This window comes from Cyprinus carpio, chromosome B13, assembly GCF_018340385.1.
Source record: "Cyprinus carpio isolate SPL01 chromosome B13, ASM1834038v1, whole genome shotgun sequence".
In the NCBI taxonomy this organism is placed as follows: domain Eukaryota; kingdom Metazoa; phylum Chordata; class Actinopteri; order Cypriniformes; family Cyprinidae; genus Cyprinus; species Cyprinus carpio.
This window is the reverse complement of record NC_056609.1, coordinates 13,018,697-13,045,746: the sequence shown is the minus strand read 5'-3', so window position 1 is coordinate 13,045,746 and position 27,050 is coordinate 13,018,697. Positions and strand designations below refer to the sequence as shown.

General features: G+C 37.1%; 2 protein-coding genes across 6 annotated transcripts; one reads left to right on the top strand and one right to left on the bottom strand.

Annotated features, from left to right (window-relative positions):
• Positions 1 to 32: 32 nt before the first annotated feature.
• Positions 33 to 2,887, bottom strand: commd8 (COMM domain containing 8). The gene is made up of 5 exons (XM_019082050.2): positions 2,773 to 2,887; positions 1,655 to 1,810; positions 1,388 to 1,540; positions 1,113 to 1,268; positions 33 to 428 (listed from the first exon to the last, which is right to left on the bottom strand). The coding sequence occupies exons 1-5, from the start codon at positions 2,815 to 2,817 to the stop codon at positions 408 to 410; spliced, it is 531 nt and encodes a 176-aa protein (XP_018937595.1). The 5' UTR covers positions 2,818 to 2,887; the 3' UTR covers positions 33 to 407.
• On the top strand, positions 2,760 to 26,220 carry atp10d (ATPase phospholipid transporting 10D). Of its 5 annotated transcripts, none has more exons than XM_042736658.1 (23): positions 2,760 to 2,934; positions 5,466 to 5,829; positions 5,949 to 6,143; positions 11,043 to 11,244; positions 11,754 to 11,839; positions 12,093 to 12,199; positions 12,311 to 12,442; positions 12,547 to 12,659; positions 13,378 to 13,630; positions 14,412 to 14,626; positions 14,805 to 14,981; positions 16,969 to 17,602; positions 19,626 to 19,723; positions 19,847 to 19,973; positions 20,067 to 20,251; positions 21,045 to 21,312; positions 21,403 to 21,479; positions 22,767 to 22,892; positions 22,990 to 23,190; positions 23,297 to 23,377; positions 23,474 to 23,578; positions 24,263 to 24,450; positions 24,905 to 26,220. In XM_042736658.1, the coding sequence occupies exons 2-23, from the start codon at positions 5,540 to 5,542 to the stop codon at positions 25,131 to 25,133; spliced, it is 4,089 nt and encodes a 1,362-aa protein (XP_042592592.1). In that variant the 5' UTR covers positions 2,760 to 2,934; positions 5,466 to 5,539; the 3' UTR covers positions 25,134 to 26,220. The 5 variants fall into 5 exon arrangements, with proteins under 5 accessions (XP_042592592.1, XP_042592591.1, XP_042592590.1 ...); XM_042736657.1 differs by lacking the exon at positions 2,760 to 2,934 and adding an exon at positions 3,371 to 3,486; XM_042736656.1 differs by lacking the exon at positions 2,760 to 2,934 and adding an exon at positions 3,383 to 3,566.
• Positions 26,221 to 27,050: the final 830 nt, after the last annotated feature.

Sequence of the window (27,050 nt, the reverse complement as noted above, 5' to 3'; positions counted from 1 at the left end):
GGCAAAAAAAGGAACAACTCGACACTCAAGTGTTGACGTTTAATGTTTTTAGTTACTTTATTTAGAAAGGCAACCTTTTGGGGTGTGAAATTAAAATGCATTTGCATTTCATGGAGAACTGAAAGCAAGATCTGTGTCAGGCAGGCATTTAGCTTTTCAGAGTGCAAAACACTCAACCCTGCCACCATTACTTGGGCAACTTCAAGTCAACTGTGGTCCATACTGATGGAGCTTGAAAAATAATATTCAGTCCTTTATGAACACCTCAGGAGAGACACCGACAGGTTCCCGGTTCTGTCCGTAAGGTTTCCATTTGCCCACATGCAGGCATTGTCTCATAATACAGACATTAGAAATCCTCTCTCTATGAAAGTATGATGGCACAGAACCACCTTTTGCTGGTATCTTCATTTCAGCTGCAACACAACCTAGAATAAGACACATAATACCAGAAGAGTTAAGTGTAGGTGCCATTATTGTTTATTTACAGGCCATTACCTTTCAACATTTTACCGGATAAAAACTCAACTTCAGTCCTTTAATTAACATCTTGTGAAGCATAAAACTGTGTGTTTGTAATAAAGAAATCCATCAAGGAGCTTTTAATTTCAAGCTGTTGGCTTCCAGCCAAAATACCAGTCTATATCCATATTCCATAATAATGAAAAAGTCCATCCCCTGTTGTCTTTTCACATCAAAATCTACCAACATATTTGCTTAGAACTATTTTCACCGATAAACAGTGCTTGATCTGTGCATATTTCTCACCTGATTGTGAATTTTTCACTGAAGAAAGCAATAAGATTTATAGAGGACTCTATCAAAAGCAATGGTTTGAAGATAAAAATGGCTTAATGATTGATTAGTAGCTTACAAACAGATTTTCACAAATGGAAGACTAGAGATTTCTCATGGATTATTTGTGATGTTTAATCAGCTTTTTGAACTCTCGTTCAAACGGCACCCATTCACTGCAGAGATCTACCGGTGAGCAAATGATGTCAAGCTAAATTTCTCAGAATCTGTTTTGATTAACAAACTCATCTGCACCTTGGATGGCCTGAGGGTGAGGAAATATTCATTTATGGGTGAACTATTCCTTGAAACATTACCTTATTAGCAGCCTCTAGTGCACTGATGAGAGTTTGCAGCTCCTCTTTGTTCATTTCTATATTCACCGTTCTCTGAATTCCATTCTCCTTCAGGTCCAGGCTGAGATTTAGCAGAGGAGTGTTTAAAGCTGACAGCTTGTCGCTGGACAATGCCAGCTAGAGTGAGACAGAACGAAAGGGAAAAGGAAGTAAGAAAGCAAACAACAAATGGGAAAATCAATAGATGATCTTATCACTGTGATTAATACATGTAAGTATTTGTGTGCTTAGTGCACCTTTAACTGCCAGTTGAAGTCCTGAAGCTGTGTGCTTGAGATGCCATTGGTCCTGTCCACCAAAGCATGTCTGATCTCATCAAACCTGGAGCGCACACACTGGAGAACAGCCTCAGCATGTGCCGTCTCCAACTCTCTCAGCAGCTCCCGGATCTTCAGACGTGTGTGCAAAATAATCAGTTAGTCATGTTTAGTCAAGCACTAAATGTGCTTGAACACTGACATGATTCTGCACACAGACATGTCTGGTCAAATTCATCTACTTGCCTCTTGATCTGAACAGCCCCTTCCAACAGCAAAGCGGATACAAGAGGAGAGTGTGTTCATTAACTCCACCCATTCTGTCAGACTCCACCGTTCACCGTAATCTGTTCGCCTCGGACCACTTCGGCCACACACCCCATCCACCACCCTGTGTATGAGCTGACAATACAAAGAGGAGTTGAAGTATGTGACGTAGGCCAAGTATGGTAATCCATACTTGGAATTTGTCCTCTGCGTGCATCCCATCCAAGTGCTCACACACAAAGTGAGTAGTGAACACACACCCGGAGCAGTGGGCAAACTTTTGCTGTAGCATGCAGGAGCAATCTGGAGCTTGGTGCCTCGCTCAAGGGCACCTCAGTTGTGATAAACCAGCGTTCAAAACAACTCTCATTAACCATCAACTATGTTCACATAAACAAACTACCAAACCCAAATGTATAATTCTGATTCTAAATCCCGGCAGGAAATATAGGTCAAGGGAGTGAATGAACAGCACTCTCTTCCACACTCAGCTTGAATGTGATTGCACCAAGTACAACATGTTCCTGGATCAACATTATAATCAACCAATCAGAATTGAGGAATAAGTTTACAAAACATGCTTGTTTTAGGCTTACAATCAAGGTTGGATGCTTCTACACCATCATTTCCCACTGATTTTAGGAATAAATTATGGGTAGAGTTAGGTTTAGGGGTGGGGATTTGGTTAGGTCTATATTTTTGGACAATAATGTTGATCCAGGAACATGTCTTACTTGGCAAAATCACTTGGGTCTTCTTTAAACCTTTCAATCATCTTTTACAGATTTACCGCAATTTTAAACCACAGATATCTTTATTGTGTAAAAGTATGACTTCAAATTGGTTTTTAAGGTAAGGCTGAAATAAAATATACATCTAAATGACAGTATGTTGTTTAAATTTAAAGTAGTTTTCACGAATTTTACGGTTTAAATTAAACAATCTCACGAGTAAAACGCAATGTTAATTACGAGCAGCATTGCTGTTCTCAAACTGATGGCATGTGCTACTGACGTGAGAACAGAATGACTGCATCTATTTGTGCATATGTAGTATTTGCTAAATAGTGTTATGTGTAGGAAACTGCTGTTACTTACTTTAGGACATTCTTCAGACGGTAGTTTTTCGAGAAAATGTATCATAATGCTGTCAGTCTTCTTCCTCAGCGTCAATGATGTCAGCTGATCGACCGTCACGTGACTTCGTCTTCTGTGGCGTCTTCAGGATGTTGGGATCAAGCTAGAAGATACTTATCTATGGTTGGGATTTATTAATGAAACATTTTACATATCAATTACATTTACGTGTTATAGTCTAACTAGTTTGTTGTTGTCACGTTTACACAACTTAAAAAAAAAAACCACACACACACCCGGAAGTAGTCGTTCATCCAATTTCAAAATAAATGTTTCAAATGATAAATTAACAGTAAACATTTGAAATAAGATCCAGATTTAAAATAAATGTATTTTTACACAGTTGAACAAAAAGATTACATTTAGTCTTAGTTACAAGATGTACTGTTCAGAAATTATAAATTTTTACTTAAAATCCTTTGGAAATGCTGATAGTTAATTACGGTTATATACATTTTACGTGCAAATGAAAAGGATTCTGTTTTATTTCGACTGCCAAACATGATAATGCGTGTTACGCGAAGAGTAACGTGTGTGTGTGTGTGTGTGTGTGTGTGTGTGTGTGTGTGTGTGTGTAGCGCCTGATGATGATCAGAGCACACAGGATCCTCGCGCCAGGCGAGCTCGTGCAGGGAAAAAGTTCTCCGATGTAGGTCACTGTAAGCCATATAACAGGTAAATATAATAACTGAGAAGATGATGCATGATTTGTCCAGGAGCTTACTCTGAAATGTGGCCAAGTCCATGACTCGACGGTAAGGCTTTGTTATCTTAAATATGCATTGGCTGTTGACTTGTTTCCCATCCAGACGCCTCAGTCTTTACTGGGTCCTTTAAGAACTGCTGCACATACTGGGCCATAAAGCCGACATAAACATTTTATGATTTTACACTCTTTTTGACCTGCGTTCACTCGAGGTCACATGCACATCTATTGTACCCGCTTCATATGTCTCCGTGAATGTGTTTCCGGATGTGTAAAAACGGAGCTTTTCTCTTTTTAAAACCAAAATTTAAAGCAACATGATATTTTCATCACGATCTTTTCTCGTCTTATGAGTAGAACGTGAATCACAATCACTGCTGTACAAATGTTAAATAGTATTATTATTATTATTGTAAGAAAACACGTCCACATTAACAACGAAACAAATAATTATTATGAGGAAAAAAAATTAGCTTGTATGCATTTAATAATACAGGTATTGTACGCTGTATAATTTATCAACGTGAATAAATTAAATCTAATGTGCATATATTTACTGTTTCACGAATTGTTTTAATTCATATAGTGTAATAAAATTGTTTTTCTGTTAAAATCTTCTTATTTTGATGAAAGGTTATAATAGACTGTTAAATGCCAGGTTCAGTTGTTGACACCTGACCCCACATGCGTGTAATGTGCTCTAATTTCACGAGTAATGAATGTGTAATTAGTGACTTGTCATCTCACAAGCCTGTGAGAGCTCAACAAATTTTCAAGGCCCCAAATAATCAGCATGATGAAACTTCGCTAGTGAAAAAAACCTGTTTTACACAACTTACTACATATTTTCTGCCATATGAATGACAGTTCATACTCTTTTAGTTTGTGAAAGGTGTGCTGCAAGTGTCTTTTTTTTTTTCAGTGAAATCCTTAATTACTTTAGGATTCAAATTAGGCTTACTTGATTATACATAAATCAAATTGAGAAAAATCACATTAAAATGTATGTCAAATATCATTAGATATATATTAGGAACATTTGTCTGCACATCTCGCAGTCATTGTATTGCATTGCTTTATATGTTTCCCCCCACAATTAAAACTGCAGAAACTGCACAGATCTAAGCATTTAATTCTCACTGAAGACATATAATTTGGACATACAGAGCGATAACTGATATTTATGTACATTTTTGTAAGTACTCTGCTATACTATTACAAAGGTCGCATTGTTTTACATGACAAGAATTCAGAATTTCATCTTGATTTCATACTTGTAGGACATATAAATAACAGGAAAGGGGATTTTTCTGACTTTTACTTAATATGTCAAAGGTTGAAGAATTTATTATATTAATTCTCCTAATTATATTTTAGATTTTGCAGCAAATAGCAGAAGAGTTGGCATATAATGATGTTAGTTTAGATGTAGTTGAATGCTGGGTAGAGGATAGAATATACTAGTTCTTGGTTAGTTAAGCTAGAGAAAGTCGTCATTTTTAACAATTATTTGTTTGTTTCTATTTGGTTCTTATTTTGTTTAGAAATCCAGTTAAATAAAATATGTCCATGGTCACCTGTTATCTGCTTAATGTTTTTTATATACCCGTTTTTGTTTTAGAGAGACATTTTTCTCCTTCCTCATTTCGGGTCGTGTCATTCTCACAGTATGTCTGCCACAGAGCGCGAAACCTCTTGTATTTTGGCCTATGTGAAACGTAAGATGGTTTATTTGAAACTAATTGAATACTTCTTCCTCTTCCCTTGTTACAAGGAAGTATGAGGTTCACTTGAAAATGGTATTAGCTAAAGGCACAACTTCTGCAGTTTGCTTTGTCACAAGTTTAGCCTGTTCAACAGGATAAACAAAAAAAAAAGAAGAAATGGCAGGTTGCAAGAAATGTACTGTACGGATTCATATTAATTTTGTACATGTTTATGTGTTCAGGAAGTGGGCTGTTTGTAGCGTACACGGGGACTTCGCCATTTTGTCTCCTTAAGCTCTGGGATCTCATCATCCTCATGGAGCGACTCTACTGGGTTCGTCACAGATGTCTGCAGCTGATATCCACAGACAGGAGGAGGGGCTGGTACTCTCCTCCTTCATCACTTCCCGCAAAAAGTAATCTGGACGCTCAGGACCCTGTGGTTCAGCGGCTCACTGGGAAGAGAAGAGTGGTGGTGTCACGATGTGGTCCACACCAAGCGGAGTCCCACAGCTTCTCCAAGGGCTTTCAAGACAACAGCATCCGGACCACCAAGTACACCCTCATCAGCTTCATACCCATGAATCTTTTCCAGCAGTTTCACAGGTCAGATATTGAGCTGAATATATCATGTATTGTCTAAAGTAATTGATAGCATGTTGTGGTCTATTGAGTTTTAATTTTTTTGTGTGTGAGTTACTGACACATTTGGTTTCTGACAATAGAGCAGCAAATCTGTACTTCCTGTTCTTGGTGTTGCTGAATTGGGTCCCAGTGGTGGAAGCATTTCAGAAGGAGATTACCATGATCCCGCTCGCCGTGGTGCTCACAGTCATTGCCTTCAAAGATGCCATGGAGGACTACAGACGTTACCGCTATGACAAGAAAATAAACAACACACTAACACATGTCTACAGCGGGTCAGTATGTGCTCATCCCTGTTAATATGATGTGGTTAATGATGATGGTTAATCATGTGACACTGTTTCTGTTTCTGTGTTGTAACTTCCTTTCTTGTCTGATTTGAGGAATACACATATTACCTTATATTTGGTCATTTCCCTGTATTTTCCCCATATTGCATTATGACCTGTTTCAAGGTAAATGCTTAGTGAGGGTAGCTTGTGTTCTACCAGGCAAAGACTGATGAATAACTATGAGGGCCACAGAATGATACAGATTGCAAGACAACTGTCTGCTGTCTTTTTCACATTGAAATTAAAAATGACTATTTTACTGATGGTTAAAAGTAACGCAATGCGATCTGCCGTGCAAAGGTTCCATGCAAATGGTTACAAAGTGATTTATAATTTGTCAAAATATTCATCATTGTGAGACCACTCAGCCATCAGTGAATTTTTTTCATTTTGTTACTTTGACCACAGTCCATTCAAAATAAAGTACTGAGGCTATTTGGAATCAGTTTATTCAGTGTTATTTATACATTATAAAAACATTTATTCATATTTTGAATTAGCATTTATTTTTATGTTTTCAGTTTTTGTTATAATTATAGTTTTAGTAATTTTATATTTATATATTTATTTTTATATTTATTTTTGTTTTACCTTCAATAATTTTAGTATTTAAACTCATTTAATTCCAGTTAGTTACCAAGGTGACATTTGTAATTTCTAAAGTTTTCCACAATTCCATTTTATTTTATTTAAGCTTTATTTCAATTAATGTTTATTTTTATTTCATTTTATTTTTTTCGTTTTAGTCTTGCTTACCAATAACACTTTTTGGAAATGAGCTTCATCATGCAAAAAAAATAAAATATATGAAGTTTACAGCTCAAGGTAACTTTGAGTTACAGGTTTGTTTATCCTGTTCTTAATCTGTCACTGACTGTTCTCTGAGCCTTTGGCTTTGGATAAAATGCAATGGCTTTTGCTTTGTTCTGCATCTTGTGACAGTGGCATACCATGAGGAACAAGTTTTCCTTCATCTTTAGAGATAAATGACTTCATTATACTCCTAAAACATTCTGTAACTTTAAGCCCAAATTTCTCCACCAGCTTTAAAGACCTTTTATTGAAGCTGAGCTGTAAAAATGGCTTGTTTTGAGATCTTTATTTTTAGTTTATTTTTTGGACAACAACAACCCATAACATATGACCATCCAAATATACATGTCACTTACGTCTATCCAGTCTCTCCAAAAACCTGACCCATCAAATAAAGATTAGAAAGGACAAAGCAGGAGGATAGACGGTGTTATTCATAAGCACCAGAAAGCTAACAAAGAGTAAAAAATAATAGTTCCTGGCCCGGTGTATCAGCTGCGTTTCTGCATATCTTTCAGGAAGGATCCCGATGTTAGAAAGCTCTACGTTTAGATTAACTGCTCTCTATGGCCTTTTGATTTTATCACTTGCTTTCATCACTTTCACTTTCTTTTCTGTGCACTGGTTTGCCAAGCTTAACTGCAAGTCAGAGTGATCTCTCTCACCATAGGCACAGACACCAATTCAACGTGCTAAAATCGGCCACCACCACTGTGGTTTTTTTAATGTACTTTTTTAATACTGCTCTCTGTTACTGTCATTAAAAAGTGTTGACTGTTGACACAGATTCACTAACCAAACACTGCACTTCCTAGATGAGAGGTTAATTTCCAAGAAATAGTATTGCATAATTTTCATATTGTGCAAAACTTCCTTCTAGGCTCTCAAAGACTTTAGCCATTAGAATTAATGATTTTCCTTTGTCCATTCTTCAGTCTTCTCTGTAAAGAGATTAGCTGATAAAGGGTCTATTTCTAAAACAATGCTTCAGTATTTCCTTGAAGGGATATTTTAATGAACTCTACTCTCTTGATGTGAAATGTCAAATGTAGTTGTGAAAGTGCCAACCCCTATAGCCAGTGCTCATTTCTTATAACAAGACACAGCACGCTTTGCTTTCCCTTCATCTGCGTTTGACTATAGCCACTGTAAATCACAAAAAATATCTTATATCATATCTACAACATGCAATTAAAAAATAGCCTTGATAAAGGAATGCTTGTAATTGTATCCAGTCCTCATTAAGCTTTATAGTAATAATAATAACAATCTTGGCTTCAAAAGTCCAGAGCTCCTTAGATGATTAATAACTTGTGTTCTCTGTCCGAGATAAACGTCACACTGCAAAAAGGTTGCATATTTACCAGCCCTCAGTTTTCCCTGTCTAAAAACTGCCTCTGAGTCATAAAAAGCTCTACGTCTACTTTGTTTATGATGCCTGGGAGTGTTTCCTGGATAAGGAGCGGCCCGGTCTATATGTTGTCGATTATTACAGGTTTCTGAGCCACACGCACTACTGTTGAGACAAAGGTTTTAAAGAGCGTAAGGCTTCTCAGGTGTCAGATTTTGCTTGTGTTGATCTTGGCTGGGACAGACTCAGTGACATGAATTTGACTAGTGATGGTGAGACCTGTTGGACATGCTCGGGATAGAGAATCTGCCTAAATTGGCTGGACCGTTCTTAAAGACTGAGCGGAAGGGTCCGGCTGCCATGATTCAGCAGTTTGAGCAAGATCATGGAGGTGGCATGGCAAAAGATCTGGCCAAAAATAGAAGGGTTGTCATGCCAAGTTGGACTGAACATGAAGAAATAAAGGAATTACAGAAGTCGTACAGCAGGAATAAGGTCCGGACGACCAAGTACACCTTCCTGTCTTTCATTCCCAAGAATCTTTTCGAGCAACTTCATCGTTTTGCCAATTTATACTTCATCTTTTTGGCCGCATTGAACTTTGTGCCTATTGTGAATGCGTTCCAGCCCGAGATCTCGATCATTCCTATTGTCTTCGTGATGTCCATTACTGCTGTTAAAGACCTTTGGGAGGACCAGCGTCGGAGGAAGTCTGACCAAAAAGTCAATAACCGCTTATGTGATGTTTATGACAGGTAAACGTGAAACTTTCTGAATGTCAGAATTGAAAATATGCATATAACACACACTGTATACATGTGCATACGTCATTTTGTACTTTAACCATGTGTGGCATGGCAGCTGAAATCTGCTATCAGCGGATCATAGCATAGCACATATATGCGTTCAGTATATACATGCATTTTTGTTATTCAAAAGCATGTTTACGCTGTAGTTAAGGTATTGTTTAACCTGGCTGTGAGGTGGCTTGCCCCAGATATTTCACTTTTGACACTTTCTTGATCCCAACACCGGCTTTTTTCCTCAAACAGTCAGAGGTGTGGCTTCATAACTTCATTGTATGTGTCAAATCCAATAAACTTTGGTTTGTCCAGATACAGTCATTTGGATTTGCATGGTAAAGTGTCACAGCTACAATATTGTGTTGAATTCCAATCTTCCAAGCTTCTGTGTCTATTTCCAATCTGTATCCTGTGCTGTAATGTGTGTCTTTTTTTTTTTATTATTGTACAGTATCTGTTAGTTAATGGTTAGCCTGAAGTATAGTTATTATCGAACTCTTTGTCTTTTATAATTGAGCGAATATCTATTGATCAGAGGCTTGTTCATTGTATTACGTGTGGGTGTGGGTGTGGGTGTGAGAACAATGGCATATTTTGACAGATAATTAATTCTTAGACTGCATAGTGTGATTTTCTCAGAATCAACAAAAGCTTATAAGGTAACACTTTAGTACAGGGACTAATTCTCACTACTAACTAGTTACTTATTAGCATGCTTATTATTAACATATTAGCTGTTTGTTAGTATTTATAAAGCATGTATTCTGCATGACCATATTCTACATCCATAATCCTACCCAATACCTAAACTTAACAACTACCTTACTAACTATTAATAAGCAGCAAATTAGGAGTTTATTGAGGCAAAAGTCATAGTTAGTGTTTTGTTAATAGCGAGAATTTGACTTTAGAATAAAGTGTGACTGCTTATATATATTCAAATGCTGATGTTGCATTGATAATGAATTTTTAAAGGGTTCTGGGTGTATTTGTAGCATGTTGCTACTATGTTCAGTGTAAATTCATCCGTCTGTAAATAGCAGGCATGAAGACACTGTTTATATTTTGCCTCTCGCACTAATGACCTGACAAATATTGTACCTAAACATTGAATTATCCAACATTTGGCTCTAGCTAAGCTGTTAATGCTGCTGAGTTTAAAAAGGCTCCCTTGTGATTGTTTTGCCGCAGGGGGTCATATTAGTTTGTCTGTTATGGAGCTGTTGCCGTGGGTGACAATGAAGCGCAGTGTTTGCTTGATTACTATGGCATTGTCAGCAGGCATAAAGCAGTAATGCTTGAATCTGTTTATATTTGTTGAATTTAATCATATGGCACATCAATGCACAGAAACAAAGCATCATTGCAAATGCATAAACCTGTATGTTTTTGTCAAGTGGGACGGTGCAGGTATATATTGAATGCTTTGTTTCACAATGGTTCTGCAAATATTCAGATATACCACCTTCAAGCCTGGTTTTGAGTGTCATCAATATTGTGAGGGCTGTTTTAACTAATAATAAACACGGCTCTCGGGAAGACTGTATTCTGATTGATCAGTCTGCAGTCAAATGTTTTTGTTGAAGGAGCACTAAAGTACATTTGCATTTGTTTTTCCTAGTAACCAATAAATAGTTTTTGCCTTTTGTGATCATCTTGTATAATGAAAAGAATACCAAAATATTTTGAAAAAATTTATAATTTTTTTCTTTTCTTTCTTGCTTTTTTTTTTTTTTTTTTTACAGATATGTGCTTTTGTGATTATCTTATTTATTGTTTCAAATACTGACAATGAATAAACAACAGAATTCAAATACTGATTTCAGTTTTAATAGTGAACCCAAACAAAGAGTGTGTGTGTGTGTTTGTGTTGAAGAAGCAGAAGCGGTATGTGGAGCGGCGTTGGGCAGAGGTGTGTGTCGGTGATCTGGTCCGTCTCTGCTGTAATGAGATCATTCCTGCTGACATGGTGTTGCTGCACTCGTCTGATCCTAACGGAGTGTGTCACATCGAGACGGCCAACCTGGATGGAGAAACCAACCTCAAACAAAGGCAGGTGGTCCGTGACCTGCCACAGGTGAGTGGCCAGCCATTTCATCATCATCTTCATCACTGTTGTCTTTGTTTTTCCTCCATATATTTTTGAGTTGAAATAGGTTTTGCTAAAAAGGGTCAGTGTTTTTTGTATGAAAATCTAATAAGTCGTTTAAAAGAAATAAAATGCAGTTTATATAGACAATACATCATCTATGCTTCTGTGTTTCTGAATTTTTGAATTCTGAACGATGCTCGGTGAAGGTCACGTATAAATTGCAAGCTGTGTGGAATTCATTTATTTTTATTGGAGTGTTTGCTTTTCTTTTTAACTACGCACCTGCTTTTATGATTTACTTGGAGTTGTGGTGGTATTTCACTTTAATTTGAATTTAATTAAAATAAATGTTCTTGTGAGGCATTTTTCTTAATTACGAAGAAAATATCTCATGAATTGCTGAAATTCTTTACTTTATTAAATGATTTTTCATAAAATATTTATTAAAAAAACCTCTTTAAACAGTTTTTAGATGTGATGTGATCTTCCTTTAGGGATCTGAATTTGTTCCAGAAAACTACAGCAGTCACATTGAGTGTGAAAATCCCAACAACGACTTGAGACGGTTCAGAGGCTTCATGTGAGTAAAGCAGTAAACTTCTTCTGTAAATGATAAACGAAAGGCTGGAGACTCTTTTTTTTGAATGAAAAAGATAGTGACTTTGTTTTTGTTTGTTTGTGTTTAATGCAGTTCCAGCTTCTGTGGCTATTTTCATGGCGAGAAATATTATGGCTGAATTTATATCATGTCTTTACAATGTATTTTTGCCAAAAACGTCAAAACTGTATTTGGCTTAACTCTGAGTTAACTGAGACTTTGTTCTTGTACACAGGGAGCATCCTGGTAAAGTGCGGGTTGGACTCCACAGTGAAAACCTGCTCCTGAGGAGCTGCACTGTGAGGAACACAGAGACTGTGATTGGCATTGTGGTCTATGCAGGTCAGTTTCACATCTTCGCACTCAGAGATTGACTTCAGATATGACAAGATCATTGTATCTTTATAAAGAGCTCGATTGAGCAATAAAAATGTTTTGTGTGTGTGTGTTCAGGTCATGAAACAAAAGCAATGCAGAATAACAGTGGGCCACGCTACAAACGTAGTAAACTGGAGCGCAGACTCAATATGGACGTCCTCTGGTGTGTCATTTTACTGCTGCTCATGTGTCTTATTGCTGCTGTAGGTTAGTATTACGGTCATTGACATACTTTTACAGGATTTCAACTTTTAAGTACTAGGTTAATGTTATTTTTGTGGGTTTAGTGAAAATGTGGTTGTGATCTACAGGTCATGGTTTTTGGTTGAGTGGACTACAGAATCCCATTTACATGATCCCTGATGACACGCACCCTGCTCTCGCTGCCTTCTACATGTTCTGGACTATGATCATTGTTCTGCAGGTGAGTGATAGTGAGCAGGAACATTTGATATCTACACAAACAAATACATGTAAACTACCGGTCAAAAGGTTGGAATAAGGCCTCTTGTTCACCAAGGCTGTTTTAATTGAATTAAATATACAGAAAAGAAACAGTAATATTGTGAAATGTTTTTGCATTTTTAAACTGTTTTCTATTTATATTACAATAGTAATTTATTTCTGTCATGGCAACGCTGAATTTGCAGCAGGCATTACTTCAGTCCTAGAGTCACATGATCCTTCAGGAATCATTCTAATTTGCTGATTGCACTTTTTTTTTTTATTATTGTCAATGTTGGAAACAGTTGTGCTTAATATTTTGTGAAAATCAAAAAATCAATAATTTTTTCTTTAGGATTCTTTGACTTATAAAAAACAGCATTTATTTGAAATAGAAATCTTTTGTAACATTGTATTCACTGTTACTGATCAGTTTAATGCACCCTTGCTAGTAATTTGTTAATTTGCTAGTAACTTGCTAGTAATCTTGTTATTGTATGATGATTTCCATAAAATTATTAAGCAGCAAAAGCTGTTTTCAACATTGATAATATCAAGAAATGTTTCCTAAAAATCAAACTATCACATTAAAATAATAAATTAAATATCAAAATGTATTAGAGACTGGAGTAATGAAGTACATACCTAGAATATCTGACATTGCTGTCCTTCTCTGTCTCCTTTTCCCTCTGGTGCAGGTGCTGATTCCCATCTCCCTCTATGTGTCAATAGAGATTGTGAAGCTGGGACAGATTTATTTTATTCAGAATGATTTAGATCTGTATAACCCAGTACTGGACACTGGAGTGCAGTGCAGAGCGTTGAACATCACGGAAGATCTTGGACAGATCCAGTTCCTGTTCTCTGACAAGACGGGAACCCTCACAGAGAACCGCATGCTGTTCCGCCGCTGCACTGTTGCAGGAACCGAGTACCCTCACCATGAGAACGGTCCGTTTACTTCAAAACACACCCCACTGATTCTTTGGGCATGCCATTCATAAGGATAAGAGTTGAAACTCTCAACTGAAATGTTAAATTGATTGACTGGCTTACTTTTGATCTCAAAAGTGGTTAAAATACAGTTGATTTATGGTCTAAAGAGATTTTACAGAATGTTTTTTAAAGCTGTAACACTTAACATGCTAATGTAAGATATTCATAAATTGATGAATATTATGATATTTATTTATTATAAGAACAGTAATTATTAACTATGGTTTACTTTTTTATTCCGCTCTCTGAAAACTGGTAATAAATCATGGGATTAGTTGGGATTATATGATATTAACAGCCATAATTAAATAGAAATTGTGTGTGTATACAGTGCCTTGAGAAAGTATTCATACCCCTTCTTCTTTTTTTTTTTTTTTTTCTTTTTTTTGCCTTATGTTAAACTGTTTAAAATTACCTTTTTCCACACCAATCCTTAAAATATCAAAAATTTTCAGTTTTGTTAATACAATTTCTTTGATTTTGTCTTTATTTTATCCAACGTACTATTATTATTTTTTTCTAGATATTACTATTATTACTAATTTGCTTTCATGTTTCACAAAATATAACTGGATGTTTATTCAATTAGAGGTACCGTCATAATATTTAGGGTGTTCGGAACACTCCCTCTTAATAACTTGCGCTGTTTATATGAAATATTGATAGTGTTCTAATGATAACGATTGAATGTTTGATAGTCCCCTGCTTATGATCATGTTTACTTGTAACTCTTCAGCGATTTCTCTGGAACAGTATGAGGATCAGGGCTGTGGCGATGCAGATCACTCTCTCACCCTGAGGTCACGCACAAGCAGGAAGTCACTGAGCTGTAAATCGCTCAGCTGCAACCGGAGTTCAGTGTCCCTCAATACCCTCACTGCAGAGTCTGACACACACTCAGTCCACGACACACTCCGCAGACACACACCCGGAGCCTTCAGCGGCACCATGGTGAGACAAGAACAGACTTATCTTTAATATTTACTGTACATGTGTACTTTTCCATGTCTTTATTACTTTATGACTTTATTCCCTGTATTAGTTATCTATTCATTTTTACAGTAACACACACCTCAAGTATTTATAGTCACGGATATGACGTTGTGTCATTTTGTCAATTGTCATCTAGGAGTGTGCTGTCGTTCCAGACCCTCAGCTTCAGGCCAAGCTGAACACACTGTCTTCAGCCATGCGTTCCCCTCCCCGACAGCAAGCTGCTGAAATCTCTCACATACTCGACTTCTTTCTCGCCCTAACTGTCTGCAACACTGTAGTAGTTTCCTCACCCACTCAGCCGAGACATGTGGTATGAAGTCTTTCAACTGATAGTCTCAAACTCATGCTATCATTTTTTGGTCACACTCTTATTTTAAAGTCCAAATTCTCACTTTTAACAAACCATTAACTATGAATTTTGGCTCAATAAACTCCTAATTTGCTGCTTATTAACAGTTAGTAAGGTAGTTGTTAAGTTTAGGTATTAGGTAGGATTAGGGATGTAGAATATGGTCATGCAGAATACGTGCTTTATAAGAATTAATAAACAGCCAATATGTTAATAATAGGCATGCTAATAAGCAACTAATAAGTGATGCTTTGATTGGTATTTTTACAGACTTCTGTGCATTTAACTACAAGTTTGCATGGTAAAACCCTCTCAGGAAAGCTTCTTTCAATTCATCCCCCTTAAAGCTCTGGTGCTACAGGCTGTGACACTTTCAGGCAGCATCACGTTTCACATATTGACACCATTTTGTGTGTTTTTTTTAACAAGTGTTCTTAAGCATTTTATATGAAAAAAAAATTTGTATGAACTGTACAATAAGTATGGCAAGTGCTAAATGTGTGGTCACTTAGCAAAATTTTGGTAGAGGCAAATTGAGGGCAAAAGAGATCCATTTCAGACAAAAAGATCCATTGTCTGTTGTCAGTAGTGTAGGGATGCATGAAGCACCACTCACAATGAAGTCACTTTCAAACCAAGCAGTTTTATAGTCACACACTGGTAAATGTGAACGTATTTTTTAAAAAGAACCCGGAACCAATCAAAATGTACAGGGCTTTTTAAAAACCACTTTGGCGTCTCTATCCGCTAAGCAGCATTTTTGGCGTCACTTTATTTTACAGTGTCTTTGTTATGTGTTACATGTACTTACTACAGTATATTATGCATAATTAGATTCAACTAAACCAAATATAAACCCTATTTATCATTTATTTATTAATTTATATTACTCAGTATTTAATTACACTGTACAAAGGACACCTTATAATAAAGTGTAACCCAATGTTTTACTATTAAGTATTTCATTCACAATAAATATGCTGTAAATAATAAATGATTAAATATGCAGGGTTCCTATTATTAGAATCACTATTAAAGGGATACTCCACACCAAAATGAAAATTTTGTCATTATTCACTTAACCCCATGTCATTCCAAACCCGTAAAAGCTTCGTTTGTCTTCAGAACACAATTTAAGATATTTTGGATGGAAACCTGGAGGCTTGAGACTGTCCCATAGACTGCCAAGTAAATAACAGTGTCAAGGTCCAGAAAAGGTATGAAAGTCGTCGTCAGAGTACTCCATCTGCCATCAGACGTGCAATCTGAGTTATATGAAGCAACGGGAACACTTTTTGTAAGCGAAGAAAACAAAAATAACGACTTTATTCAACAATTCCCTTGTCAACGGTCTCCTCTGTGTCTTTCATTATCACCGTATGCTGTGTATGCTCTCCTGTGTCATCCGTGCCACAAGGACACTGTTATTTACTTGGCAGTCTATGGAACAGTCACAGGCCTCCAGGTTTTCATCCAAAATATCTTAAATTGTGTTCCGAAGACAAATGAAGCTTTTACGGGTTTGGAACGACATGGGGGTAAGTGATTAATGACAAATTTTTTCATTTTTGGGTGGAGTATCCCTTTAAGTTTGCTGTACAATCTGATATAGATTCTTAAAATTTCACTATTTATCTTAATATGTGCCAGTTTTTAATGGATGTGTTTCACTGAACATTATTCATAGCACACTTCCATTGGATGTCATCTTGCAGGAATAGACTGGCCTTAGCAAAAGATTTAGCATTATTTTCCAGTGGGCCAGTCAGTTTTTGGGCTGGCTGTCAAACTGAATTAATCTTAAAACAATTCAGTCTTGGCAGAAATGACCTTTTCTTATTGCTGAAGCATAATCAAATTAGGCAAAATATTAAATAAACCCAGATTCTGTATGGGCATTTATGTGTGTTGTTGTGAATTGTGATTTAATATTGATTTGTAATGTTAGGTTCAGATGCCCGTGGTTCGCACACCCCTGCGCTCTCTAGAGGAGATGAAGGCTATGTTTCAGAAGCTGAGTCTGCCTCGCTTTCCCTCATCACTTAGTCAAAACACAGACACTCCTACCAGCCTAACCAAGAAACTCTTCACCCGGGGTCGTTCAGCTTCCTACTTCCCTAACAACAGCCCGCAAACACCCATCATGACCCTACAGTCACCCACCACACCCTCTGGCACCCCTTCATACACCCCAAGCACCCCCGTCACTCCAGCGCTGTCCAGTGGGGCATGGAGCGAGGACGTGGACGACATACAGAAGGCCAAAGTTAACTCTGCTGATGAGTCCGAGAGCGATGATGAAGATGAGGCAGAAGAGCTGCTGTACGAGGCGGAGAGCCCGGATGAGGCGGCATTGGTGCAAGCAGCGAAGGCCTATGGGTGTACTCTGTTGGGCCGGTCCCCAGAGCAAGTCCTTGTGGTTGTTCCAGGCACTGGGCCACTGTCCATCCCTCTGCTTCACGTACTGCCATTTCATTCTGCCCGCAAAAGGATGTCTGTGGTGGTGCGCCATCCGCTCACTGGAGAGGTGGTCGTTTACACTAAAGGAGCTGATAATGTCATTATGGAGCTGGCTGAAGCAGGTATGTGAGGTGACGTCTTTTCATGTTTATTAACCAAACAATGTCCCAAACAATATTGTATAGTCAGTTGTTGGACTTTGTTTTGTTTATCAATTAACTTTCTTAAAGGGATAGTTCACCCAAAAAGGAAAATTCTGTCATTAATTACTCACCCTCATGTCGTTCCAAACCTGTAAGACCTTCATTCTACTGAACGTACACAACGCTGATTACGTTGATTGCATTCTGGGTTATCCTCCAAAATGGCGGAAGATGGTAACTTGGGGAGAAGAATTGTTGAATAAGTTATGTTATTATTGTTTTCAAAGAGCACAAAAAGTGTTCTTGTAGCTTCATAAAATTACAGTTGAACCCCTGATGTCACATAGACTATTTAACCAATGTCCTTGCTACGTTTTTGTGCATTGATCGTGGTAATATCTTTGCTGTCTATGGAGGGTCAGAGAGCTCTCAGATTCCATCAAAAATATCTTCATTTGCGTTCCGAAGATGAACGAAGGTCTCACGGGTTTGGAACGGCATGAGGGTGAGTAATTAATGACAGAATTTTAATTTTTGGGTGAACTATCCCTTTAAAGCAAGATAGATTTACTTAAGAAGCAAAATGACATAATTTTAAAATTAAAGGAATAGTTGATCCAAAAGTCCAATTTTGTCATCATTTACTCACCCTCATGTCTTTCCAAACCTGTATAAGTTTCTTTCTCATGTTGAACACAAATTAAGATATTTTGAAGAATTTTTAAGGTCCAAACAGTTGTTGGTTATATTGACTTCCAAAGTAGGGAAAGAAATACTATGGAAGTCAATGGGGACAATCAACTGTTAGATTACTAGCATTCTAAAAAATAACTTTGTGATATTTGTGATAGTGATAGTTTGTGATGAATGAATGAATACTCTGTCATCATTTACTCTCAAGTTGTTCCAAACCAGTACAGGTTTCTTTTGTGGAATGTAAGAATGAAATTTTGAAGAATGTGGGTAACCATCAAGCAGTTGCTTGTCCCCACTGACTTTCTAGTATGTATGGAAGAAAAATACTACAGAAGTCAATGGGGACCAAAAACTGCAGAAAAAAATAAAATAAATACAGGTTGGAACAACTTAGATTAAATGATGACTTAAATGATGATTTTTTTTTTTTTTTAATAATTCAAAATTAATTGGCTATTTTTCTTTCCCCTATTGCAGATATTTCTGTAACATCTCATACTGCTGACATCTCATATTTCTTCTGCTTAGATATTAAGGATATAAAAAGGCCTCTTTCTGTTGATTTAAAGGAGCGAAGCACTCTGAGGGTGCGGTCGAATTTAACTATTGTACGTGGAAATGCTCAATAGGAATCTGTGCAATTGGGAATTCTTTGCCTATGAAATTTAATCAAAGTGTCTGCAATGTGACCCTGCCTTGAGACCTCTGAAAAGAATCAAGTGTGAAAACACGCGAGTCATGATCCCCTCAAGTGTGTGTAGTACTGTATGTTTAGTAGATTACAGACATAAGGGAGTTTTGCCCTTTCAGTTTGCAAACTGTATAATATAATTTAAATAAATACAGCCTTTTGAAGATTAAGAATCACACTGGTCCATACTGTCATTTTGTTTTAATTCCAGTAAAAGGGGTAGGAAAAATGAAAATTTGCTGTTAATTTACTCACCCTGAGGCCATCTGAGATGTAGGTGACTGTCTTTCTAAAGTAGAACATTACAGATGATGGTAATTCATAACAGCAAGTCAATGGGTGCCGTCACTTTGCCAGACAGATACAGGAAAGACCAAATTAATACATTGGCTCCTTATGATATATTGAGGCCTTATGAAGTAAAACGATCAGTCGGTGCAACAAAAAAAAGAAACCTTTTTTACAAAATTATTAGTTGTAATCCATAGACTTGGGCAGTGAAGTGTTTAATTGTGCAGCCCTTCGTGTTATAAATTTGGATGCTTGTTGTCCCAGCAGTGTTGAACCCTATAAACTCATGTCTTTGTTTTGACTGTGTGTGCATGTGGGGTGCAGCTGAAGATGGTTTCTCTAGAGAGGTCATGGAACGGACACAGAGAAACCTGGACCAGTATGCAAGAGAGGGACTGCGCACTCTCTGTGTTGCTAAGAAAGTATGTCTTTATCTCTCACTTCCCTTATTTGCAACATTAATTATCTTCTGTTTGCATACAGCACTGAAATAACTCTGCATAGAGGTAAAGTCTTGAAACAAATTATCGGCATATGATTGACAGGTATTGGAAGAGCAGGAATACGAAGCCTGGCTGAAGAGACACGAGTATGCAGAAACCAGCATTGAAAACAGAGAAGAGCTTCTGCTGGAATCTGCCGAGAGACTGGAAACGAATCTCACATTATTGGGTAAAATACTAAGACATTGAAGACAAAAATAAAAACGTCTGGAAATTTTATTGTGTTTTGGTTGTCCTAGCCTATTTGTGTCTTGGCTTCCAGGGGCGACGGGTATAGTAGACCGCCTGCAGGAGGAAGTGCCTGAGACCATTGAGGCTCTGCAGGAAGCTGGGATTAAAGTATGGGTCCTCACCGGGGACAAACAAGAGACGGCAATTAATATTGCTTTTGCTTGCAAACTCCTCAGACCTACAGACCACATTTTGATGGCTAATTGTGACAGCAAGGTAAGTAGAGGTGGTGGAAAAATGAGACTAAAGCTGCTGATACATGGGGCAACCTTTTGAGCAATTTTGGCTGGCAACTTTTTTTGAGCAATGTTTCTTGGGCACTTTCCCACTGAGAATGGGTAACAAATTTGGATCTGGATATTTTAGATCGGTCGTGGGCCCTGTGTCTCACCTTGTTGCCCATTGACAGCAATATTTCCCAGCAACATTGCTCAAAAAGTTGCCCGGTGTATCATCAGCTAGTGCTGGCCATTCAGTGCAACTGTTGACTACAGTAGTCTGTTTACAACAGACAATGAAAAACAAAATTAAACTTTTAGTTGCCAGATGTGGTTAGACATCTCAAAATATGTGGCTTGGAGAATAGAGCACATGCTCTAAATATTTTGTGTGGTGATGCTAATGTGCAGGCAAACATTTTCCATACAGTTGTGACATTTTCCATATGCTACTTAATACAGAATATTATATAATATACAGTATAATAGAAAAATATATATAAAATATATACAAACCATTCTGATTTATAATAAAAAAAAATGTGCACTTCAATTCAATGTAAATCGTTTTGCATAAAATATTCTGCCAAATGCAAAAAAACTAGTTGGATCAGAAATACTTTTTCTATCTCTACTGGTTTTTGGGATTCCCGTTAATTTGCACATGTAATTAATCCAATTAAAACCAACCAATAAAATATCACAAAAACAAAGGCCGAGACACCCTTATGCTCAGTCTTTTATGTTCAAATTTATATATAACATTTCTGTGTGTGTGTTTTATCCCTCAGGAGACATGTGAGGCTCGACTTCATGAGTTACAACATGAGATCAGACAGGTCACAAAGGAAGGCGTGTCTGAAGATGATAGCTCTGACTGTGTGTTGGTCATTGACGGCCGTACGTTGGACTACACTCTGCAGAAGGAGCTACAGGGGTCATTCCTGGAGCTCACATGCTGCTGTCGCTCAGTCATATGCTGCAGATCCACCCCTCTGCAGAAGAGCCAAGTGGTGCGGCTCGTCAGAGACAAGCTGAAGGTCATGACCCTGGCTATAGGTAAGGGCAGTGAAAGGTCTGATGAAGGCGTATGGTCGAATGTCAGTGCAGAATCTTGTTTAAACTGAAATGTGTGATGCTTATATTCAGGTGATGGAGCTAATGATGTCAGTATGATTCAAATGGCAGATGTTGGAATCGGCATCTCAGGCCAGGAGGGCATGCAGGTACAGTACAATACAAGCAGAAACTAGGGTTGGGCAAATTTCAGCAATTAAGAATTCACTACCTTGCAATTAATCAGGGTGAATTAATCTGGATAAAACTGGATTGTCAAGATTTCACAGGATGTTCAGTTGGGAAGATATAAGGAGTGATTTACTCAACAAAAAACAAAACAAGATGTGTAACTGCATTATTCGTTTTGACTAAACTAATTACACTGCATTCAAAAGTCTGGCTCTGTCTGACTAATCAAGGCTACATTTATTTGATCAAAAACAGTAAAATGCTAATATTATTACAGTTTAAATATAATATTTTAATATGTAATTTTTTTCCTGTGATGTCGTCAGTGTCACCTGATCCTTCAGAAATCATTCTAATATGCTGATTTGCTGGTCAAGAAATATTTCTTATTATTATCAATGTTGAAATCAGTTGTGCTGCTTAATATTTTTTGGAAACAGTGATGCATGTCTTTGGGAAATAGAATGATAAATAGAAAGTTTCATCAAAAGTTGCATTTATTTGAAATAGAAATAAATATTTTGTAACATTACAAATGTCTTTACTGTCACTGTTGATCATATTAACGTACTCTTGCTAATGACCTTTTTTTAAATTCTACTAAAATAAAAATAAAAAATCTTACTGATCCTTTTTAACAGTAGTGTATGTCGAAATGGATATTTATTTAATTTCACAAATGTCAAAACCATTAACAACACAATCTAAACCATTAAATGTCCATTACATTGTTTTCACGTAGCTTTATAAAATATTGACATCAAATTTGAATTTACTAATTATGTAATAAAGTGAGCTCTAACCACACTAATGTATCTATAGTACACTAGTTCAGATTGATGCACAACCCTGGAACACACACAACACCTCCTTTCATCTCTGTCTTGTTCCTTTTATCTCAAGCGTACTTGAAGTAAAGAAAAATAACTCCGTAGAATCCACTCTGAAAATATATTTATACATGTTGGACAATGCATTTTAATAGATGAATATAGAATTAATGAGAAAGAACAAGAATGTTAATTAATGTTTCCAGTCCCACTTTTTACTGATTGTTTGTGTGTATACTGTATATATAGACCTATGTATATAATTTTAATATATATATATATATATGTGTGTTTGTGTGTGTGTGTGTATATATTTATATATATATAATTTTTTTTTTTTTTTTTTGGGGGGGGGGGGGGGGGTTCTCCCTATTTCTCTTTATAGTTAAAACCTTGTAGTTCATCTGATTAAACAGATCTCTTTTCCATATATAGGCCGTGATGTCCAGCGACTTTGCTATCTCTAGATTTAAGTTCCTGAGAAAGCTCATTTTGGTGCATGGTCATTGGTGTTATACTCGTTTGGCTAACATGATCCTCTATTTCTTCTACAAGAATGTGGTGAGTAATACACACATTTACACAGTTCCTCATACAGCCTTATCTTCTGAATCCATGCGGTCCTGACTTGTTCCTCTTCTTTTCTTTTCTCATGTAGATGTACGTGAACCTTTTGTTCTGGTACCAGTTTTTCTGTGGATTTTCAGGCAGCACAATGACCAACTCGTGGGTTTTAATCTTCTTCAACCTGCTCTTCACCTCCGTCCCTCCAATCATATACGGCGTGCTGGACAAAGATGTGTCCGGCGAAACGCTTCTAGACTTGCCTGATCTCTACAAGTCTGGACAAAACTCGCAGGTGGACATCCTGTCTCACACTCCGTTCCATTGTGTTGTTTTGTAGTGTGTTGTACATGGTTATGAATAAAGGGGCCATCCCTTCTTATGTGATGCTTGATTTTCAGGCCTATCTTCCATCAACATTCTGGATGAATATTCTCGATGCGTTTTACCAAAGCCTAGTGTGTTTCTTCATACCTTACTTTGTAAGTCATTCAAGTTCTTCACTTTATTGAGTATCATAATGTCTAACTGTCAGAGTAGTGCTCACGTTTAACAATTCATTTTGTTTTTTGTTATGGGCATATACAGGATCTGATATAGGGGTATTTTCCTTTGGCTCTCCAATCAATGGCTCCGCTCTCCTCATCATCCTCCTGCATCAGCTCATAGAGAGTCGCACAGTGGTGAGCCAATCACAGTTGCTCAGTGCAATTTTGTTTCTCATCAATAATGCTGTGTAATATGTAAAGTAAATCTTTAGAATAGTTATTGCATTCCATGACAAATGTAACATCAAGAGCCAGATTTACCAACAGCTTGCACCAGTGCAAACAGTTTTTTGGCATTAAAATAGTACTGTCATGATTTACTAAAGATGCGCAGTGAAGAATTAGTGCTGAAAAGGTGTGGACACAAGTTATTTTTGTGCCTGAACGTATTGATTATGCATTTGTAGGAGATTCTCTTTCAGACACAAAATTTATGGGAGGAGAGTATTAAAATGAATCATGCAATGCGATTTACTAACATTTGTGCTTGTCAAATTACTGGTATTTGTGCCATTATTTTAAGCCCCCAAAAAATTGTCCCCCTCAAAGCAGGCGCTAATTTGCACTGCTCTTGGTAGAGGTTTTGCCCCACCCATTGTACAATCCTGTTGTCCCAAGATACAGTTTCACAAAACTGTACATTAAAGATAAAAAATAATTTGATTGGCTGTATACATGATGTCACATCATCATTCCCATTGAGTTATTCTTGTCACAAAATGTGCATACCATACCAGGATATTTAATGTCTTTATTTATGGGTGACTGTTTCTGTGTCTTCTGCTAATGCTGGTCTTGTGTTGTTATTTTTTTTTTCAGACATGGATACATACTGCAATTTTGCTCTTCAGTGCCTTGTTCTATTATGCCTTTGTTCTGTTGTTCAGCCTTACGTGTGTGACGTGCAATTCTCCCACAAACCCCTTGGGCATTGAGACAAAAATGATGTCCGATCCTCTCTACTACCTAGTATGTGGACTTACCACAGTCCTGGCCCTGCTACCTAGGTATTACACTTTAGAACAATGTCACAGAGTTCATTCATGAAATGATGTAAACAACACACAGCATCTGTGTACATCCAAGCACATGCTCACTTTGGTCATTGCAGTAATAATGTGATTAAGGTGTTTATATGCCTGTATATGTTATGTATTTCAGCCTTTAGACACACTTCCGACACAAAGATTACTTCTAGTTTTTTTTTCTTATATTTTAAGGCAGTGCTGCATATATCTTTCACAGTGAAACCTAGAACCTGCATGTACAAACTTTTATAGCATGATTTAAGCTATAGAAGCAACATTATTTACACTGTTATTTAAGAACTGTTATTGAAATCCAGTCTGGCTGGTAAAAAAAATAAGACTTCGGCCAAACTTTATTGGAATCAGTCTTTCATGGTTTTATTTTGTCATGATGGTATGGTGTAATTAACTCTCGTCTCTTTCTGTGTCACAGGATCCTTTGTCGTACCTTTTGTAACACTATCTGTCCATCTGACCTGGTGAGAGCACAGAAAATGGAGAGACTCTCAGCACAAGATTATTCCACGAGTTTACGGCAGTGGAAGGAGAACAAAGCTGCTCAAAGACTGTCCTCCAGACACGTCCCTCAGAACCTCAGTGTGAATGCTGACATGCCTCATTTAACAGACTGTATCGCTGAGGCAGGCGCTGTTCTCTCATGACCAGTAAGGAAGTTGCCCTTGATCATATAAACGTGGTCATTAGTTCAAATAGTGACCGTATATTCTTGCACTTTAATGATCGGCAGATACTCTGACCAGTCAGACGTCAGATCTGGCTTTTCTCTGCGCAGTAAGTGTTTTCACAGTGATGTACAGTACCTGGGCTCTGTGGAGCTTACAGATGAGCTGCATCACAAACTCATTCCAGTCCAATGATCGCAGAATAGACTTGGAGTCTGGCTTTTGTAGACAAAAGATATTCAGAGAATTGTTTACATTTCACAAGGCTGTGCCTGTGACATTTTTAATTACACATGCACTCCAGAATTACACAAGAACCTCAGGGTTGTGAGGATGAATTGTGGGTTAGGATGTGGCTAGTGTTTGCCAACATAGTGCGGCTACTTTGCTCCTACTTTAATGCAATACTCAATTTTTGGCTATTGAGGGTAAAAAATTCAGAACTTCACAACTGTATGGACTATGAGAAAATGAGCTTGCACACTTCCCTTAACACTAACGTGCGTAAACTAACAAAAACTCCCACAGTCATATTTATTCTAGCAAACTTCAAATAATGGTCTTACTCTTTGAGAATATAGGAATGATCAAATTATTTTTTTTCTGGTAATCTTAGTAATTAGGAGAAGCATGAATGTGTCTGTTTGATACTGTATCTTATCATGGAGAAGTTCAATACCATGAGGCCTTTACATTAAATTAACGTTCCTTGCTCAGGGATAAAATGAGGTGAACATAAACAGGAGCTAATGTATTTGTGACCCAAGGTCCTTGAAGTCCACTTGTGTGTTCAATCGGACAGTGAGCACGCTGACTGCATGCATTACAAATGGACAAAGTGCAGTATTTTATGATGAATGCTAGATTGCTTTTTATACTTCAATGCAATTTTATTTTCATTTTCATTCAATGCTTGAATTTTGAAAATGTGAATAATCCAGAATGATCATCTAAGATGATTTTGAGTCATTGACTAGAAAACATTATTTATAGTCATTATTTTACATCTTATGTGAGCCATTTGTAATATTTGTAAATTTACAATAAAATACTCAAAACGTTAAAACTTGACTACTGCTTTAATATGAACATATACACAACAGGAATAAACAACAGAGGAAATATGTCCAGACTGCAAGTGAACTGTATAATTGTACGACTGTGATAAAGGGTGATAATGTACACTCAATAGCAGCTCATAAGACATGCTTGCTTTATTTTAAGTTCTCTTACATCCAATTCCATGTGTCTCGTTTTCTTGCTTTTTGTCCTGGGGTCTTAAATGTAAAAATTTAAGATGAAGTCACCCATAGTAATTTTTACTACTGTCAGCAGTCGTTTTGAGTCACAAGATGGCTAGGTTACTACAAAGTAAGGTTTTTGTTACTGAACAGAACTGAGTACATTCACATGCAATATCTATAAACCACGAAGGCCAAATTAACAGAAAAAAAAAAACACAAAATGACTATGGTATGGAACATCAGACAGGAAGTAATTTAAAGTCCACACACAAGACAGGTAACATACAACAGTTTTGATTCAGAAATGGATACAATTCAGAAAATGTCAGGTTGGGGCAAGTTGTCACACATCCTGCTTAACAGAAATTAACCAAATGTAAATTCAGAAATAGTTGCATGAAAAGACACTATAGTAACTTACTATAGTGTTTTTGAACCAAGTGTATTATACTGTATATATTACAGTGTTTACAACTCTCTGTTAATGAAGGCTATAGCATACTGTAGTGTTAACAGCTGTGACGAGAAAAACTTGTTCACCGTATCAGTGCGCAGCGTCCATAAGATAATCGATTTGTTGCATACAGATGTTTCGCCCTCTAGCGGAAGAATATCTATTAATAATTATGCTTCATGAAATCAGTAATTACTT